This window comes from Balaenoptera acutorostrata, chromosome 2 (assembly GCF_949987535.1).
Source record: "Balaenoptera acutorostrata chromosome 2, mBalAcu1.1, whole genome shotgun sequence".
Lineage (NCBI taxonomy): Eukaryota > Metazoa > Chordata > Mammalia > Artiodactyla > Balaenopteridae > Balaenoptera > Balaenoptera acutorostrata.
The window spans coordinates 62,880,325-62,900,612 of record NC_080065.1 but is presented as its reverse complement, the minus strand read 5'-3'; the positions used below and the strand labels follow the sequence as shown (position 1 = coordinate 62,900,612).

Genomic DNA, 20,288 nt, shown 5'->3' with positions numbered 1-20,288 from the left:
AGGGGGTGTCCTGTAATTGCAGGATTGCTGCAAAGTATTTTCAGGTCCTCAGAATAAGGAGGCTGTAGGTTAGTATGTTTTCCTAAAATGGCTGCATAAGTATGTCCCATCCAATCTGCTCTTCTGCAATGTGACCCTGCCACTCCCCACCAAGGAGTGGGGTTTATTTCTTCACCCCCTTGAATCTGGGTAGACCCTGTCACTGCTTTGGCCAATAGAATAAGGCAGAAGTGACAGTGTGCTAGTTCCAGGTGTGACCCTTAACTGGCCTGGCAGCTTCTGCTCCCTACATCATGGAAGCCAGCTGCCATGCTATGAGAAGGCAATGCAGACGCCACACGTTGGTGCTCTTGTCAAGAGCCCCAGTTGATAGCCGACCTCAACTGCCAGGCATGTGAGTGAGCCACTGTGGACATCCACCTCAGGTAAGTCTGCAAACGACTGAAGTCCTGGCCAAAACTGACTGCAACCACATACCCGACCCAATGTAAGAATCTCCCAGCTGAGTTCAGTCAACCCTCAGAGCCAGGAAAGATAACAGTGCATTGTTCTAAGCCACTGTGCTTTGGGTTGGTTTGTTATGAAGTAATAGATAAGTGGTATAAATACTCACAGGAATGATACACACTCTGACCAACTGGAGTCTAGCTTGAGCTGATACTAAATGCCTATATGACCTTGCATAAATGGCCTCTCAAGGATGGGCCTCTATGTCTTCCTCTGTAAACATGACATAACCACCTATATTATTAGTTTTCTATTGCTGCTAATAACAAATTACCACAAACTTAGTGCCTTAAACAATACAAATGTATTATCTTACAGCTCTGGAGGACAGAAGTCTGAAATGAGTCTCACTGGGTGAAAATAAAGGCCTTTCTGGAGGCTTTCAGGAGAATCCATTTCTTTACCTTTTTCAGTTTGTAGAAACCACCCACATTCCCTGGCTTGCAGCCCCCTTCCTCCACCTTCAAAGTCAGCAGTGGTGTGCTGAGTCCTTCTCACGTTGCATCCCTCTGACCTCCCTGCCAGCCTCCTCCTTCCTTTTTAAAGGACCCTGGTGATTACATTAGGCTCACCTGGATAATCTCATTGTAAGGTCAGATGATGAGCAACCTTAATTCCATCTGCAAAGCAACCTTAATTCCCCTTTATCATGTAACCTCACATACTCACAGGTTCCAAGGGTCATAATGTGGACATATTTGGGGGCCGTTATTCTGCCTACCACACCATCCTACCTCTTTCTCTCAAACCAAAGCAACACTTGGAAAATAAATGAGCTAGTAAATGTGTACAAGAATCACAAGTATTATCTTATTCATTCCACAAAAAATTATTGAGCACTTATTACGTGTCAGCCCCCGTGTTAGACCACGGGGGCTATGACTAAACCGACAAGATCTCTGACGTTACATTCAGTAGGGGTGGACAATCAGTTGATTGGTAGATCAGTAGATCAGTAGATTTAGAACCCATTTATTAGATTCTAGACATTATTAGAAGAATAACATCAGCCAGTGACAATGAGAATGCTACAATGAGAAGTAAAATAGCATGACTGGATGGTTACTTTCCAGTGAGTGATCAAGAAAAGCTTCTTGGATAGGGTGACGTCTAGACTGAGATCAGAATGGTAGGAAGTGTCCCCCTAATGGAAAGATCTGACACAGAAACCGGCTTGTGAAGAGCCCAAAGCCAGGAACCCTATAGTGGGAAGAGCTGTAGGAGTCTGTGGCATTTCATCCATGAGGCACAACAGGCACAGTGTGTAGGGCCTACAGACTTTTTAAGAGCTTAAGAAATATTTGAAATCTTAAATAAAAAGGTTGGGCTTCCCTGCTGGCTCAGTGGGTAAGAATCCGCCTGCCAATGCAGGGGACACGGGTTCGAGCCCTGGTCTGGGAAGATCCCACATGCCAGGGAGCAACTAAGCCCGTGCGCCACTACTACTGAGCCTGCTGCGCTCAAGAGCCCGCGAGCCACAACTACTGAGCCCGTGCACCACAACTACTGAAGCCCATGCGCCTAGAGCCCGTGCTCCGCAACAAGAGAAGCCACCGCAATGAGAAGCCCGCGCACCACAACGAAGAGCAGCCCCGGCTAGCGGCAACTAGAGAAAGCCCGCGCGCAGCAACGAAGACCCAACGCGGCCAAAAATAAATAAATAAAATAAAATAATTTTTTTAAAAAAGTCATGCCATTCTTTTTTTTTAAAAAAAAAAAAAAGTTGGTTCCAAGATACCAAAAGAAAAGCACAAAACTGAAGTGAATATTTAATCGACATGTTCATACTTCGTTGACTGCTAAATGTGATCTTCATAAAGTATTCATTACACTGTAAACAATTTGTAGGTTAAATTTTTTCACCTCCCTCAAATTCTCAGGTCTGCACAGTTCTAAGAAATCAGAGTCAATCATAAATTAAGGTAGTTTATCGTATCCAAATTATTGTAAATGCACAAATAAAAAAGCCTTTAAAAAATAATTTACAGCAAAAGAAAAGAGGTATTTAATGTGGAATGCGGGGGCATTTAAAGTTATTTGATAAGATGTGAGGATAGGGCCTCCAGAAATATGGAATTCTTAGGGTCTACAGAAAGTCTTCACTGGACCCAGGGTAGCTAGGCAGCCTCTCCACCCAGCCCAAATGGAGGCGGTCTCCATAGGCAGCTAAAGCCACAATCTCTCCCCACTAACCTCCTCAGAAATGACTCGACCTTTACCCCCTCCCCTTAGCTGGGTGGGTGCAAAGCAAGCTCCTGGAGAACAAGACTAACTAATGTCAGCGGGTGAAGCATTTCCAAGATCAAACACAGTAATCACCTACAGATGTGAAAGCAAAATGAGTCTCACACAACCCTGGTGTGTATCCTTGCTTCTGGCTTCCTGCTTCCTGCTGCTTGTTTCCCCCGGGGCCTTTACTGGATTGGGCGGAGACAGGTGTGGACAGCAGCGGGGGCTGAGGCTCTTGATCCAGGAAGTGTGCTAATGAACTCCGGGGAAAACCCAAGATAATGTAAAAGATGTAAAATTGACTTAGGACAATTTCCAGGCTGTCTGGATGAGGCCAAGGCCATAAGGATATGGACAACGTGGAGCCTACAGTCCTGGCAGGGTGGGGAGAATGTGAGCATGTGAAAGCCATTACAAAGCAAAACCTTCAGAGGGCCAAATAATTAAGTACAGAAGGGAGGGAGGCACAGAGCAACTGGGTGAGCCAAAAGAGTGATCCCAGGAGGATCTTGCTAATAAGGGAGGCCTTTCCAGGGAGGCTGCAGTCCGGGGGCAGAGGGGCACCTGGGCATGACAGAAAAACAGCACTGCTCTCCATATTCTGAATGTTTCCTGGGTCCCGTGAATTCTTAACTTTGGGCTCATTTATTGCATTAAAAACCTTGCAACGTCAGTGGGAATCACCTCACCCTACATGTTCCACTCTCTTGCAATCTTGTCTATGTATATATAGTTTTATACAGTGAGGGACTTCCCTGGCAGTCCAGTGGTTAGGACTCGGTGATTTCACTGCCATGGGCCTCGGTTCCATCCCTGGTCAGGGAGCTAAGATCCCACAAGCTGCTCAGTGCGGCCAAAAAAAAATTAAAAATTAAAAAATTTTAAAAACAAATGAAGATCAGTGTCAAAGGATCTCAGAACCAAAGTATTTTGTATTTAGAAGAAGGCATCATCCTGTCTTCTTCAGGCTCTAGAATGACCTCTTGGCTTTTTACACAATTTTCTTTTTCAGCATCTACTGTGTATAAGCCAGGTACTACTTGTTTCTAGGAAGAAAACAAAGTAGAATAAAAGTGTCTGTTTGAGAAGCAACAACTATCTGCTACTTTTGCCCTATTTTCAATTATTCTCCGAATAAATTATTCCCCAAATAAATAGGAAGAATGGTATTGTTTTCGAGGAAACGTTAATAGGGGAATGTCAGAGGTAAGTCATTAATTCTTACCCCAAAGTAAGCAAATTATTAATACAATCGGCCCTCCAAATCCCCCTGCCCCCCACAGTTGGATGGATAACCACGGATAAGGACTGTATTATACCATTTTACATAAGGAATTGGAGCATCCATAGATTTTGGTACCCCTAGGCAGGTCTTAGAACCAGTCCCCCGCGGATACGAGGGACAACTGTATTAATTCTACAAAAGCCCAGTGAATGGGTCAGTGCAGGACCAGATTACCCAAAGAACATTCTGAGTCCCCTTCCCTGTGTGAGTAAATAGACATGGAGCACATACTTTATTTGGAATGTTGATATCACTTCCTGCTGCCAGTAGCACTTTGCTGCATTCTTCATGACCTCCTTCAACAGCTAAGAAGAATGGTGTTTCGCCATTCTAACAAAAGGAAAAAAAGTTAAAATTAATTGCCCCTTGGCATGGAATGAGATTACTTGAGAAACAGCATGCTTTCTCTATCTCTTGTGCATTACTCTTAATAGATAGCATTTATTGAGCATCTATGTGCCAACTTATACTGCCAAGACTATATGCTTTGGTGCAGTTTAACTGCACAACGACTCTGAGGTCAGGGTTATTATCCCCACTTTACACATAAGGAATCTAAGCCTCAGTTGAAAAGTGGCAAAGCTAGGATGCAAGTCTAGCTCTTTGGCTCCAAAGCCTGCATTCTTAACTACTCTGTTATGCTGCCTCCTTTCTCACCTTCCCTCCATCATTCATACTCTCAATCTTTATTAATCTAACAAACAGTTATTAGACACCTGCTGTTTGTCAGACAGTAGTAGGCATTGGGATTGGGAAGACAACTAGAATCCAGACCCTGTCTACGAGAAGGTAACAGCTTGTTAAGAAAGATAATCATGGAAATGAGGAACTAAAATGCAGTATGAAATACAAAAATAGAAGCACATTTGTACCAAGTACAGTTTTAACCTTTAAAACTAATTTAAAATATTGCATGTCATTTAAAAAAATGTAATACCTTACCTTAGTAATTAAGGTTCCTGAAACTCATTATGATAAACACTAGTAGGACAAAGTGAGTTTAGTTTAGGCCACAACATAGAAAAGAAGGAACCGGTCTCACACAATAGCTACTTGGATATTTCCCCCTCCTCATGCAGATTCTTTCCTAAAAATATTGGGAAGAAATGCAGAATTCCTTCCCCATGTCCTAACCATTCTCCACCTTGGACATTATTCTGCCTAACATCTAGGATAAGTTCAGACAATTTTACTTGTAGCTAATTAGGTACAAACAATCATGTTAATAGGGACAAAAGAGCGTGGAACCAATGTTCCTATCCCACCGAGATGGAAAAACTGTATCCCAGCAGCTTCCCCTGAGAGCCTGGGACAGCCATCTGTTAGAGAGGAATTTCTTTTCATAATCTGCCTTCTCCTTTTCCAGGAAAAGAGATGCCAAAAGGCAAACCCCAGTGGAAAAATATTTGCAAAAATTGTGAAGGAAAGAATTCATGTCTTTAACATATCAAGAGCCTAATAAGCATTTATATCTTTGACCCAGCTATCCTACCTCTAAGAATATATCCAAAGGAAATAATGAGGAATACAGACTGAAGTTTGTATACAAAGAGGTTCATGACAGCATTACTTTAATTGTAAAGAAAAACTGAACAAAACCTAAATGTCCAGGAGCTAAAGAACAGTTAAATGAATTTTGGGCAGGCACTAAAAATATACATGCATAGGAACACAAAGAAAACTGGAAGGAAAATACATCAGATATTTACAAGATAATCCTTTCAGTGTAGAGAAAAATATGAAAAATTGCTATTTATGTTTATTTTTATCTCAATCTTTAAAATTTATATTTCTGGCATATGTTTTATAATATATTAATTTAATTATAAATGTACCTGTGATTAGGTGCATGCTCAAACTTGCTTTACTGGTATGAGTTTGCTACCCAGAATGTTTGGAGACCACTGCTCTAGAGCCTAGTCCCATGAGTCACTCCAACTGGTCAGGCAACAGCCTATGTCAGGAAACAGAGGCAGCCCAAGACTGTATGTACATTATGGGCTTCATCCAAAAGGCTAATATTATCACTAGATACTTTACTTTGTGCAAATAAAACCTATCACAATCTACAATTACAGTTTGTTGGACTTTATGACTTTTCCTCAATGTGCCCCAACGCGAAAATAGCTAAAAGGTAGATGAAATCCAAGTGCACACATTCCAGTGGTAAAGTATTAGAGCAAAACAGGGCAAGCACAACTAAGACTTTAAATTAAATCCTATGACTATAGGACTGGATCTCTATATTGATTTGTGAAGGCCAATTATGGCTAAGATTTATCCTAGGTGAATCATGTTCTATTTGAGTTTCTCACATTCGTAACTCTTATTCAAGAAGACCAAATTCCTAGGATCTTTAAGTTAAACCAGTTCAACCGGATCATCACTACGTCATATGGTCACACACATAAAAATAAACAAATCAAGGCTCTACTTTTGTCCATGATCCTCAGCTGAAAGCCTGGCTTACATTCTCCTAGGAACTGGAAGAGAGAAAAAGGAGGATAATAACAATATGTACCACTGATACCGATGATAACCAAGATCCCACTTACTGCGCCCAGGTAACACCGGTGATGACACCGGATACCGCTTGTTGCACACTCACCGTGTGCCAGGCACCATTCCCTGAACTAAGTGTGTGACACAGCCTTTCATCTGAAACCTCACTAAGGCCTTATGAGGCTATTTGATAGATGAGGAAGCTAAGGCTGAGAGGGGCCAAGTAACGTGCCCAAAATCATCTAGCTGGGGTGATGGAGCCAGGATCAGACCCAGGCAGTCAGAGCCCTGCGTTTAACCCCAGTCCAGGGATGCATGTGACCAGGCTGATTATGCTTCTCTGGTCCAAGGGGAATACTGACTTTTCCCAGGCATCACACATGTCCACTTTCACAGCCTTCAGTTTGCATTTTGTTGCCCACAGTTGCTATTTTTGTGACCATACGCCACCAACTCTATAAGTCACATCCTGTTTCTCATGTTAACATACCTGAGATCAGGATGCACCTCACACTCTCAGTCAACCGGGCAGCAGACATGATATCGCTGTCATGGCTTGTGATTTGCGTTAAATCAGAATGGGTGTCAGTGGCTTAGAAGAAAATCTCAGAATCTATAGCAGGGCACCTTTTGAAGAAACACTGCATCACAAGCATCCTTGAAGGCACAAAAGACAATATTTTGTCTGGAAAAGCAAGGACATCAAGACTCTGAGTGAGAAAGTGATTTAGAAGAATTCGACTCAATGTGTGAAGTATCGGAATACTTAACCAAGCTCCCTTGCTTATGTGGTCCTTTGTATGTGTATGATTAAAAAGAGTCTGAGATAAAAGTCTAAAAACTCAATAACATAAAATATTCTAAATGACAAGAGAGTTTTTTGCGTCACGGTTTAACCGGCAGCATTACTTCTTCTTAGTGTTCCATGAAATAATGCTGTGCCTTACAATCAATGGCGTCTTCAAGTAAATGATTATATTACTTCTTAAAGCCGCTCTCAGCAGAGGCGCCAAGTTAGAATTCGTCAGAATATTAAACTGTGAAGTCCAAGAGGACTCCACTCACGTGGGTCTCCGAACAGCCAGCCTCAAAGGCACTGAGCCAGAGCTTAAAAAGTGACCACCCAGAGCAGATGACTCACAAGGGGTGTACAAGAACCCCAGGCCCGGTTTCTAACTCCCTGCCGCCCTCCACCTGAATATACCCCCCCCTCCCCACTCCGGTGCCTCAGAGTGAACCCCCCCAAACCCTTACTACTCACCATGCATCACCCCCCCCTCCCCTGTACCCCACAGCTCAGGGATGGGCACCCCACCCTCCTGGGAGTCCAAGCCAGAGAGCTAGGGGCCAGAAAGTCTGCCCTCTCCGTATCCCGTGGTCCCAAATCCTGTGGCCTCTGTCTCCTCCTACCACCTCGTCCTGCTTGCTGCCAGCGAGAGCCTCGGTGAGAGGCTTCTTCAGTCACCTGACTGGGACTCCCCACCTCCTGCCTCTCCAGGCACCAATGTCCCCTTCAAACCACGGTGACAGTCACCCGCCTACACCCAGGATGGATCCCATCCCTGTTTGCTGCTTAAAACCCTCCAAGGTCTCTGCTGCCAATAGGTCAGAATCACCCCTCCTCCTGGTGAGCACAGCCTTTCATGGTCTCTCTGCTTTGGCCCACTTGGCATCCACCTTTCCCAGCCCACCCATCCTCAATTTCTGCCACCCTGAACTTGTCATTCCCAGGACACACCATGCTCTTTCATGCCTTTGTTCCTTTACAGACGGGCTCTTCCCTCTGTCTGAAATACTCTACCCTTGTGCCCTCCTCCAATCTCCTCGTACCACTGTCCATTCAAATGCTCAGACCCACATAACATACCACCTCCTCTGTGAAGCCTGTGATATTTCTGAAACAGATTTTCCTTTGTGTTCCCACAGAACACTCTATATACATCTATTACTGCATTTAGCCTGACATATTATTTTTTGTATGCTCTTCTTGCCCTGTAGGCTTCTAGAATAAGAAAACATACTCTACCTAGCATAGAGCACATATTAAATTTTTTTTTTTTTTGGTGAATAAGTGAATGGTTTAACAAATGAACCGCCATGAGTTACTTTAGAGAAAAAAGTAGGAATCTTTTTGCATCACATTTTATGTCCTATGGCATTAATTAATATCTTTGTTTGGCTCCCATTCCTTTCTTGAAAGCCATTCCTTGCACTTTTGAGCCCCATGCCCACCTGTAATGAGCACCTCCACATACCTCATTGGTCTCATTTATTTCTTGCCACTGGGTGAGCAGCACCTGGACCGCAGGGCTGTGACCATGCTTTGCTGCGGGTGCAGGGCAGTCTTCCCCTCCTGCAACAGAGACACACCACAGCAGAGCATCCTGCACCAAGGAACACGTTCCCCCCACTGTCAGGACTGTAGTGGGGCTTCTGGGGTGGGGCTCATATTGGTTAAAGCTGTGGATAGAGTAGTGGCCATGTTTTCCACAGTTTTAAGTGAAATTCATACTTTCAAAGTGTTAAATGAAAATAAATAGCTGTTTGAAAGAGAAGGGAAAAATCCATCCATGTTCTTTGTTCTACCTTTGCTGCTAATTTGCTAGCAAAAGCGGGACAATAAAAGTAATTCTATATAACCTTGAGAAGGCAAACTGGTGAAAGATTTCTGGCAGGTAGTTTTAGCAATATATACCAAAAGATTTTAAAATGTGCAGAACTCTTTGACCCACAATTCCACATCTAGGAATTTCTCCTAAGGAAAGTATCAAAGATATGCACATAGACATGTTTCCCTCCCTGGTCAGGTGGGGCTGAGTTTCCCGCAGACCTCAGTGGAAGAAAAGAGCAACTGGAGTTGACAGTAGAAAATTCCATGTAGTCCATTGATTCCACAGACATTTATGGAGCAAAATCGGCAATCTGGACGATCCACTGAAAAAGTGGGTTAATTTCACCTGGATATTCGATGATTCCCTCTGACTGTAGTAACAACGGAACAAGTCTACTGCTCACCAAAATGCCATCACCAAATCTACACCTCACCTGTCACTCCCCTTTCTCTGGTACTCAGCAAAGAAATAAAAGTCCATTTCACCTTGTCCTTTTCTGAAGTATGCAGATTAAGGAAGATAAGTTTTTCTGTCATTTCAATGTGGCCCCGCTCTGCCGCCAAAAGAAATGGTTTTCTTCCTTTCTGAAAATCAATCACAAACTCCAGTGTTCATTATACACTTACTGAGCAGGCAAGACAACCGACAAAGTGGGCAGCAGTTTGAGCGGAGGGGATGGCGAGGAGGCCAAGGTGGTGATTCTGGTCATAGCATTCTGGGCCCTTCCTAGGGGAAGGTGATAACAATCCCTCTCACTTCAAACCAGACCCATTTCTGAGTTGTTGCCCCGAACTGTGAGAACTCCGCATCAGCACAGAATCATTTTTATGGGGGTAGAGGAGTACTGTTTGGAAACGGTCTTCCCAAGCACCTGGGGAGATGCCACCTCACAATCAGACAATGAGATTCCCTTTCAAATGTAACAATTTTGCCAACTTTCTACATTTATTGAATAGTTCTTTCACTCGACTATTTATTGAGAAGCTGATTTTGTGCCAGACCCCATCTGAGTCACCTGCATATCGCTCAGTAAGCCTTGCCTTACTGATAAAAATGTCTGAAGCAGAAATTGTCCAGGGTTTAATATTTATGTGACTCATTCAGACATGACATGTATCAACTGCTTCTCTTTAGGCCCTCCTTGCTTGCTCATATATTTACCTCTAACGTTCACCAAGAATCAACGGGAAAGCTCTTGAGAATAGGTCAGTATGAAATGGGATGGAGAAATTAGGAATTATCCAGAGAATATAGCTTAAGAGGGATGTTTAGGTGTGATTTGTTGGGGAGGAAGGTTCAAGTGCAGAATCTTCTGATTATGGCAATTTCTCCAACTTCTCACATTGCAAAGGGAGACTGCATTTTCAACAGCCAAAATGTCATCGAGAACAATGAAAGACCCATAAAAAACTCAATTTTCTAACCTGAGATATTTAAAAGCAGGAAAAGAAGTTGGGGTGGCAAAATAGCAGCAGAAGTATTTTCTTCGACTAAAGAAAATATTCACAGATTGGCTTGGTATGTTATTAACTAAAAGCTTAGCAAGATGTTTGAAATGTGAAAAGCAAGATACAAGACTCTTTATAAAAAGGTTCCTGAATCTAGATTTGTTATCTGATCTCCTGCTAATGCAAGATAATAAAAAGATAATGGTCACTGTTAACTTGAGATAGCGGCTCATGATTCTCCGACAACTTAAAGAGAAAAGAAGGAAAAGTGCTAAAATATAAATGGCCAAAAAAAATGTGTGTATAGATCAGCCCTCCGGGGCTCTGCACTCATGCATGTAGGGAGGCCGGAGAAACAAACTGGCACCAAAAATTCACCTCATTTATATCCTTGAGCCAGATATGTGGTCAATTAGACCTACATCCCCAGCCCTTCAGAGTTTGAAATCCTGACTCATCATCGATGGTTCTCATCGCATCACTAAGGAAGGGCAAAGGGAAGAGACAGAAACTGCTGGGGGCCTCCGTTTGCTGCTTGTGAGATTAGACCCCTAACTGAAGATCAAGATCTAGTCTTGAGCCATGAACAGCTCTTGGGAAATGACAGAGCCAAAATTACTGTGTCTGGTTTATACAAATATCTTCGAATACTGACAACAGATAAAGGTCCATATAAACAAATCACAAAAAGGAGGATGAGAAACACTGATGATATACTAGATGAAAACATTTAGTCACACATCCTTATGAATCAGTCACTTGTTTATTCAACAATTATTAAGCACCTATGTATATGTCAGATACTGTGCTAAGCGAGAGTGGCCAAGATAAAAAATATGGCACCCCGACGTTAAGAGGCTCAGAGTCTGTTAGGGAAGACGAACGAACACACATACGAGTGATCATAATGAAATGCAGGACCTGAGCGGGCGATTTGTGGGAGTACGTAACTCAGTGTGAGTGTGTGTTTGTGGCTGGGGAGCAGGTGACAAGAAATGGGGGGAGACAACCTTTAAAGGTTGCTAATGCCCTGGAACAGCAGGAAAGAGCACTGGTGACCTGTTTCCTGTCCCCATCTTTTCCACTGGAGAACAGCCCCTGTGCCCCATTTTTGTGGAGCTGTTCATTACAGCTCCTGCCTCCTCCACCAGCTACCCCTTGGTCAGAGTGTCTGGTTCAGGATGGTCACGTACCAAGCCACAGGCCAATCAGAGTCACCTGTGGGCTTTCATATATAAAACTTGAGGCTGCTTGTAGCCATCTTTCTCACCATGTGGAGAGTAAAACTATCAATAATGCCAACAGAGACAGCCAAGAGTTGGGAGGAAAAAAAAGAGCTGGATCCAGCCATGCCTGAAGCCAGCCAGATACACCCTCAAACTCTTCAGTTAGGAGTTAATAAACTACCTTCAATGTTTATTCTAGATTAAACTGGATTTTTGTCACTCATAACAGAAAGAATTCTAACTAATACATATTTAGCTGTCTGGGGACACACACTACCGGAAGTATCAGGGGTCTGTTCAACTTTAAAATGGCCTTGTTCTTTTATCCTTGGTTGCTACAAAGTCTTGTATGTCTGCTTGCCTAAACAGAGTGGCAAAGGACCCACCCACAAAGAAAGCCTAGTCTGGTGAGAAATGGGAGGTTATCAAAGATGAAACATTTTTCCTCGCCAAGAAAACAGCTATTACTTTAAACTTTGTAGGCCCTTTAGAAAATGTTATCATCAAGAAAAAAAGTGAACGCCAAATTACACAAAATAAGAACATTTAAAGTAGTCTCTATCTTATAAACATATCAAAAGGTAGCATGAAGAAAGATGAGGTGACAGTAAAATGAGATACAAATCTTTTCTCCCATCTCTAGTACAAGTTATTCGGCAAAATAACAACAAGAATTTCAAAAATGTGGGTTTTTAAAAAAATATACAGTTTCTTATGTCTTATTTCATTTTTTAACCACCCAACCCTTTTAAATTACGCTCAAGTGGGCCTCTATCCAGTGCAGTCTCGGAGGACTGAGACTGCCCTCACTTGGAAGGCAGGGAGATTTTCCAGCCTGGAGGACCGTGGAGCCTGGTGTCAGGGGCCTCAAGCTTCAAGCCCCACACAAACCACAACAACTTCCCAGCTCAGGAAGGGATCCTGAATCCCTTTCTTAATTATCAAAAATAAGGAGGGTCCAGAATTCCTGTTCCTTTTGCCTTTATTAACTTAATGTGCATTTAACCTAATATGTCTTAATTCAATGCATTTAAATTGCACATGAATAAGTCTGAGGAGTTGCAATTATTCATTAGAAATTATTTTTCATTTTTAAGTTTACTGCCAGGGTTATTTGACAAGTTACCAAGTTCAGTAAATGTTTCACAAACAGCCATTAAATGTGCACCTTAAGTCCAACCTGGCCATCCCTTCCCACAGGGATCCCAGAGGGGGTGCCCTGGAGAGCCTCTGAGGAGAGGAGGCCGGTGGAATCCAGCATGAAGCCCCCCAGTGCCTCCTGGGCATGTCTACACACCCAAGACATTTCCCTTCACCCTGCGATCAGGAATCCACAGCAGAACCCTAGTTGAAGGGGAAAACCAGCAGGGCCCTGAATAACCAGAGATTTGAGAGAGAACAAGAACATTGCCATGAGTAAAAAGTACCGAAAGAGTAGTGTGTTGACTATGAAGGCATGGAACTGGTGTGAAGGGGAGCTGCTGGGTCAGTTCTCCCCAGATGGGAGTCAACAGGTTTGATAAAATCCAAGGCTGTTAGATGTGGGCCTCAGGCCCACATAGGAAACTGTCTTCTCAAATCCCATCATGATTATTATCCCCAGTCCTCCAAAAAAGGATGCTTCTTTGCATTTGGACCTCTAGAGACTTCGTATATAGATTCCTTTAAACCAGTGGCAGTTCCCCGATATATGCAGCTGAAACCAACCTAACGTCATACCACCAAACTTTATAAACATTCAACAGATACATGAGTGGCCTCTGAGGCCATTCCCTTCTGTGTGCCTCCCTCTCCAAACATTTTAGTCTGAGTATTTATTTTTGATCACTAGGTGTGAGTTTACATGTAGATTCTAAATATCTAGACTGCTTTACCTATGACTTCTCCTGGCTGCTCTAATCTCTCTCCCTTGGAGAGGCCACATGATTTCTAGAGCTATGGAGTTGGGAGAAGCTTCAGTATACTCCAGGGTCCTCCATCTCTCCCATCTCACCCAATCTCTTCCAGGACTAGTTAAATCCATTTTATTAATAAAGACCTCCTCCCTGTAAGGCTTTCCTTGTTAGCTTTTGGAGTTCCCTCTAGGCTAATGAGAAGGATTACTAACACTGGGCAGGTATAAAGGCTCTCCATCACTTTCTGTGGATAAGAAACTAGGGAAGAAGGCCCGCTGTGAAGGTGGAGCAGTCTTTTCTATACAGTGCATTTCATGAGCTCCACAATATCTTTAAGCAAATACAGATGGAAAACCCAACGCTGAATTAATTGACCCTGAGCTCCTGATCCCAGTTCCTACTGGCTTTTGCCAGTATCCTTGACCTCACTCACAGATCTCAGAAAAAGGACAGACTTTGTCTTTTTATTGATTAATCCAGGTTTCTTTAGGACTAAAATTGGACTCAGAGATTCTTCTCTCCCTAGATGACCCAGTGGACTCATTATTTGCTCCTTCCTCATCTGTCTCTCCACCCATCTTAATTTTAGGTCCTCTTAGCTTCACATCTATCTGGCTCTGCACAGTCCGCTACCAGGGCTCTTCAGCCTTTTCCCCAACAAATAGTCAGGGTTGGAGGAAGAGGAGTGGAACAGGACCAGCCCAGAGCCTGCCGAAGAGATAATGGCCAGCAGAAGCTCCAGAAGTGGGGAAGGTTCCCCACAAACTGCTTTGGCCTTTGAGCCCCTTCAGCTTGCCTGACCCTCCCCACACACAGCCATCTCCCGTGAAAGCATCCAGAGCCCGATGAAAAGGAAGACAGTCCTGTTCTCACACAAAACAGGTCCTGATAAACAAAAAGGTCCTACAGTATAGCACAGGGAAGTATATTCAATATCCTGAGATAAAAGAATATAAAAAAGAATACATAGATTATATGAATGTAATATATATAACTGAACCACTTGGCTGTACAGCAGAAATCAACACGTAAATCAACTATACTTCAATAAAAAAAAATAAAATAAAAAGAAAGTAAAAAGAATGTGTATATATGTATAACTCAATCACTTTGCTTTACAGCAGAAAGCAAACACAACATTGTAAATCAACTGTACTTCAGTTAAAAATACCTTTTATTAAAACAAACAAACAAACAAAAAATCAGGTCCTGAACATATATCTGCTGAACTGAATTGAATGGAATTCACTCATAGGCCACACTCCTAGTTAGCCTGGATCAAGCTGGAATGCCTGACTTCCTCATCCTGACATTAAATGCTGTTTGATTATGGTTATCAGTTTGAGGAAATTAGATAGCATTTTACCCTATAATAATTGTTATAATAACTAACATTTAGTGAGCACTTACCAAGTACCAGGTTCTCCGCTAAGTGCTTTATAGTCATTAACTCATTTAAGCATTCCAACAGTGGCTACTCTGATATATTACTACATAGGAATGGCTTAGGGGTGGTGTCTGATTGGAAAGGGGTGGTAGAATGGCTTGCCATTTTGCTCACTGGCATAGGTATTTGTATATAAGAATGAGGAAGCATCAAAATCATTTCTATCAAAGAATGGAGGTATTGCTGATAAAAAATGACATGGAGGTCAAGACATCCACCCCCTACCCCATCATGCCTTGGTGCTACCATGAAGTAGGTTTTATTATTCCCATTGCACAGAGGGAGATACTGAGGATTTCAGCAGTTGGAGAACTTGCTAAAGCCACATAGTTAATATACGCCCAGGCCTCAGCCCAAGTCTGTCTGCCTCCAAGCTGTAAAGGTATAGTTGCTCAGTCATATTCAGAAGAAGTAAAATAAATTTATAGACTTCACTTGAAGAAATGGCTTTTGTTGTTATTATTTTTAAGATTGAGGTCAGAAAAAAATGTGAAGGTTTTTTAAAAGAGGTGACACAAAGCGAATATTACTGATTAACTTCTAGAGAGACTTTAATGGAAAGTAAAGTTCTAGAGGCACAGTGAAAAGGAGGTTCCATTCAAAATCCAAATGCCAATCCCACAGAGGATATTATCCTATGAAAAAAGCCTAGAAGGAGATATTCCAGGGAAAAGACAGTCCCTAGCACACGGGCAATGCCCACTGTCCTCTGAGAAGGGAGACGGTGCAGCACGGTGACTAGAGTCAACCAGACCGGAATTCAAACCCTGGCTCTGTCACTTCTCAGTTTGGAGCCCTCAGACCAGGTATCTAGCCTCTCTGGGCCTCAACTTCCTCAAATATCAGTAAAAATAAGACTTCCTTTGAAAATAAGTAAAATATTTTTTCTTTATAGGATTACTGCGGGGATTAACAGTATAATTCGTTCATCCAGCAATGATTTGTTAAGCATCCATACGTGTCAGGCCCTAGACCTCTAGCTGAAATAATGTGTGGACACAGCATTCCTCTGGGCCAAGCACACTAACGAATACTCCATAAGTGGTAGCTGTTACTATATCACTTCTTATGAAAGGAAAAAAATATAGATGGATATGGTAAAATTGCACTATATTCCATGGCTCATTACAGCACAGCCTTGGGTCAAATACATTCCCAAAAGGCCAGGCATAATCGAGTAAAATGCAGGCACCCAAACGGGGTGGATACTGTCCACCCCTGGCCAGGATGAGGGAGTAAAGGTAGCTTCCTCAATACCTCCTGCCCTCCCCACATGCAGGTGCTAGGGCCACCACCAGCACCAACAATTTCCTTCTGCTCTGTGGTCTGCCAGACAGAGAGAGGATCCAGCTACAGCGTCAGGTCTGTCTGTGCTGGCTGCTTTGGCAGCTTCTGCAAGGGCAGGAAGAAAGCAGAATTTAGTGGGGGTGTATTTGAGACCTGTCCCCCAAAAGGCAAACACACCTCATCAGGCTGGTCCAAGTCCCTCAGGTGCAGATCTTGAATGAGGCACTCCACAATGCACACGTTGTTGCTCTGAGCCCCAAAGTGGAGGGCATTCATTCCATCCTAAAGAGAGCCAGGGTAGGGGAGACAATTACACTGCAATCTTCTCCTCCTGCACTGTGAGGAGAGGGCTTCTGTCCAGGTGTGATCCACTCAACCTGATTCTTGGTTCTCTGGTCTGCTCCAGCTCTAACCAGCATGAGCGTGATCTCGAGGCTTCCAGACCAGGATGCAAGGTGAATTACTGTCAAGCCATGCTTCCTCCAGAAAAGAGAAGAAAGGAATCTGTCACTTGGGTGAGCCACCACACTGTCTCAGCCAACAAAAGCTAGGTTAATACCTAACTGTTGAAAATTAAGAAATGACAGTTTAATATACAGCAAAGGTGATGTTTCAATTCTATGGGGACAATGAATATATTTAATAAGTGGTATAGGCACAAGTCGTTCTTCATCTGGAAAAAGATAAAATTAAATCCTATATCATATCATACATACAAAAAAAGCACACAAACAATAACTATATTAGACGAAAATCTAGACTATAATGTATAGTGTTTTAATTCAAAAGTTATAAAAGGAACAAGATGATAAACAAAGACAATAAACAAATGATAGATTTTTTTAAATGTATCTTAATAAAGATAAATGGTTATTTTCTGTAATACATGAAGTACTCTTACAAATCAACAGAATAAGGCAATTAAACCCATTGAAAAATGGACCCAAAAATGTGCTCTCTTAAGGTATTAGTGGAAATGAAACCATTATAGTTTAAGCAATCTGGCAATATCTATTAAAATTTTAAATACAACCAGCAATCCCACTCCTGGGACTCTATCCCATGAAAATAAGTTTTAGGACCTAATGTTATATAAATAAGGTTATTAATTGCAACCCTTAAAACTGAGTGCAAGGTAAATGTCCATCAATATTGGAACACTGAACAAATCAGGGAACAGTCATACCACATGATGTAGGCATTAAAAATAATTAATTAGGGCTATAACAATTGACATGGAGAGACTTCCATTAGGTAGCTGTTAAATGTGGAAAATAAGACGCAGAGAAAATATAATACGATCCCATTTTTTATAAAACAAGCTATGACCAAAAACTCATATGTGTATATGTATGTATCTATACCTATTATAAGTGGGTAAGTGGATAGTTAACAATGTGGATATGATTATATGAGCATGAGGAAAAGTACTGAAATAAACACACAGATCCCACATTGTTAAATGTAGGAACTGGAGAAGAGGAAGCTACACAAAAAATAAAAAACAGAAAAGACTGAAGTTATAAAAAAAATTCTATTTATGCATAAATTATTTAAAATATACTCTCTCTATAAAATCACACATGCATAAAAGAGGCTGAAGGAGAGATTTTGCTCAAGACCTAGTGACCTACAGTGATGCTGGGGGTACTTAGACTTGTACACCAAATGAACAGGAAGAGAAGTGTGAAAGGAAACAGCCAGCAGTTAACACTTGTCTCAGGGAGGAGGGATTGGAGGGCTGTAACCTGAGGAAAATTGAGACCTGCGCCCTAGGTCCCAAGTTAAAGAAGTCTATAGAGCAGACATGATGAGCATGATCTGTAGACTCAAACGAAACTGACCTCAAACTCTGGCTCTACCACTTTCAAATGCTGTAATCTTGGTCAGCTTAGTTAACCCTTAGCCTCAGGATCCTTAATTGTAAGTTCATGTGTCTGCTTTTCTGTTTCCTTTTATCCTTGTCAAAAAATCATCCATTAACTAAGAATAAGGTCTGAGGATCTAATGTATCACATGGTGATTATAGTTAATAACACTTTTATATAATTGAAATTTGCTAAGAGAGTAGAATTTAAATGTTCTCATCAAAAAAAGAAATGAGGTGATGAGTGTGTTAATTAACTAGATGGGAGGAATCCTTTCACAATGTATACACACACTGAATCATCACCAGGTACACTTTAAATGTATCACAGTTTTATTTGAACCATACCTCAATAAAGCTGAAAAATTTTTTTAAATAAATCTCTTTTAAAATGAAAACAAACAACAACAGCAAAACCCACAGGGTTTATAGGGGAAATGGGGCAGGGGCTCAACACTCAAAAACTCTGTCATTGACACCTTTTTAAAAAGATAGGACCCTGCTATGGACTGAATGTCTGTGTCCCTTGATAATTCATATGTTGAAGCCTAATCCCCAATGTGACAGTATTTGAAAGTCATGCCTTTGGGAGATAATTAGATCAGGAGGGTGGAACCCTCATGAATGGGATTAGTGCCCTTATAAACAGACACAGAGAGCTTGCTTCCTCTCGCCGCTCTCCACTGAGAGCGGATAAAACCAGAAGCAGCTCTCATGAGATGCTGGCAGTGATGTCGTCTGAATCTTGGACTCTCCAGTTTCCAGATCTGTGGGAAATAAACGTTTGTTGTGGAAGCCACCCAGCCTATGGTATATTTGTTACAGCAGCCCAAGCTAAGACAGACCCTAATAAAAACAATAGTACAATTGTACATGTTAAATGGTTAGGTATTTAATCACCATAAATATGGTACTGGACCTTAAAAAAAAAAAATCATCCATAACCTCTGTATACATGCCTTCCAAAAAGTAAGCCTGCTCAGCACATCTTATTTGCCTCTCGTAATCAACTGTATTTGTAATCCTGGAGACCAATTTGCTAAATGTATAGCATATAAGTAAATAAACAAGGAATGAGGGTCTGTGGGGGTCTTCCATTTTAAAGTGTATAAGCCTTTTGGCAGTTACTTTGGCTGCCCCCAGAAATTGCATTAATGTTTTCTCTTATTCTCAGTAAAGTTTGGGTATGGAGAAGTAAAAAAGCAAGTCCCAGATTATGGAGATGTAACTCTAAATCTGTGGTTCTTCACTGGGGGCAATTTTGCCCCCAGGGGTCATTTGGAGATGTCTGGAGACACTTTTGGTTGTTGTGACCTAGGGGAAATATTGGCATTTAGTGGGTAGAGACCAGAGATGCTGCAAACATCCTATAACCTCCCCAACTTCCACCACAACAAAAAATCACCTGACCAACAGGTCAATAGTGCCACTGTGGAGAAACCCTTCTCTAAACGTACATACCCTATAATATTTACCTTTCAGCTGTCACACTACACAGTGAGGCAGTCTATTAAAGTCTAGAGTGAAGAAAATGCTTACCAATTTCTGCACTTTTTCCCAAGGAACAATGATGTACAATAACTAGTTGAGGTTTTTCAAGAAATTTTACCCCTTAATTTAGCCTTCCCTATAAATCAATGTTTCACACCCAATAACACTAAATCTAGTTTCACATATGGTCAAAAAAGAGGCCAGAAATATTTGGGATAGGTGATAAATCATATTTTGATAGAAGATCTATTTTTCCCTAAGAGGTCATTCCTAATTTTAAAGCAGCCAACACTTAAGGATTTCAAACACCCATCATAAAATCCAAAAGCAAGGAATTCAAGAGGCAAACAACTTGAGTCTCTGAAACTATAAATTCCAAATGGAGCCATCGTTCCTCAGAGGCAAAGAATCACTCCTCACAGATGAAAAGTAAGTCTTCTGATAGGAAACTGACATGCCTGAGAAGTTTATGAGCATGAGTCATAGATTACA

At 41.9% G+C, this 20,288-nt stretch overlaps 1 protein-coding gene across 1 annotated transcript in view; it reads right to left on the bottom strand.

Annotated features, from left to right (window-relative positions):
* The window catches only part of ANKDD1B (ankyrin repeat and death domain containing 1B), a 56,837-nt gene that overhangs the window by 20,217 nt on the left and 16,332 nt on the right, over positions 1-20,288 (bottom strand). The window contains 5 exon segments of the mRNA XM_057540352.1: positions 8,779-8,855; positions 8,858-8,876; positions 9,621-9,719; positions 16,616-16,720; positions 16,816-16,918. Of these exon segments, the coding sequence (XP_057396335.1) occupies positions 8,779-8,855; positions 8,858-8,876; positions 9,621-9,719; positions 16,616-16,720; positions 16,816-16,918 (403 nt within the window).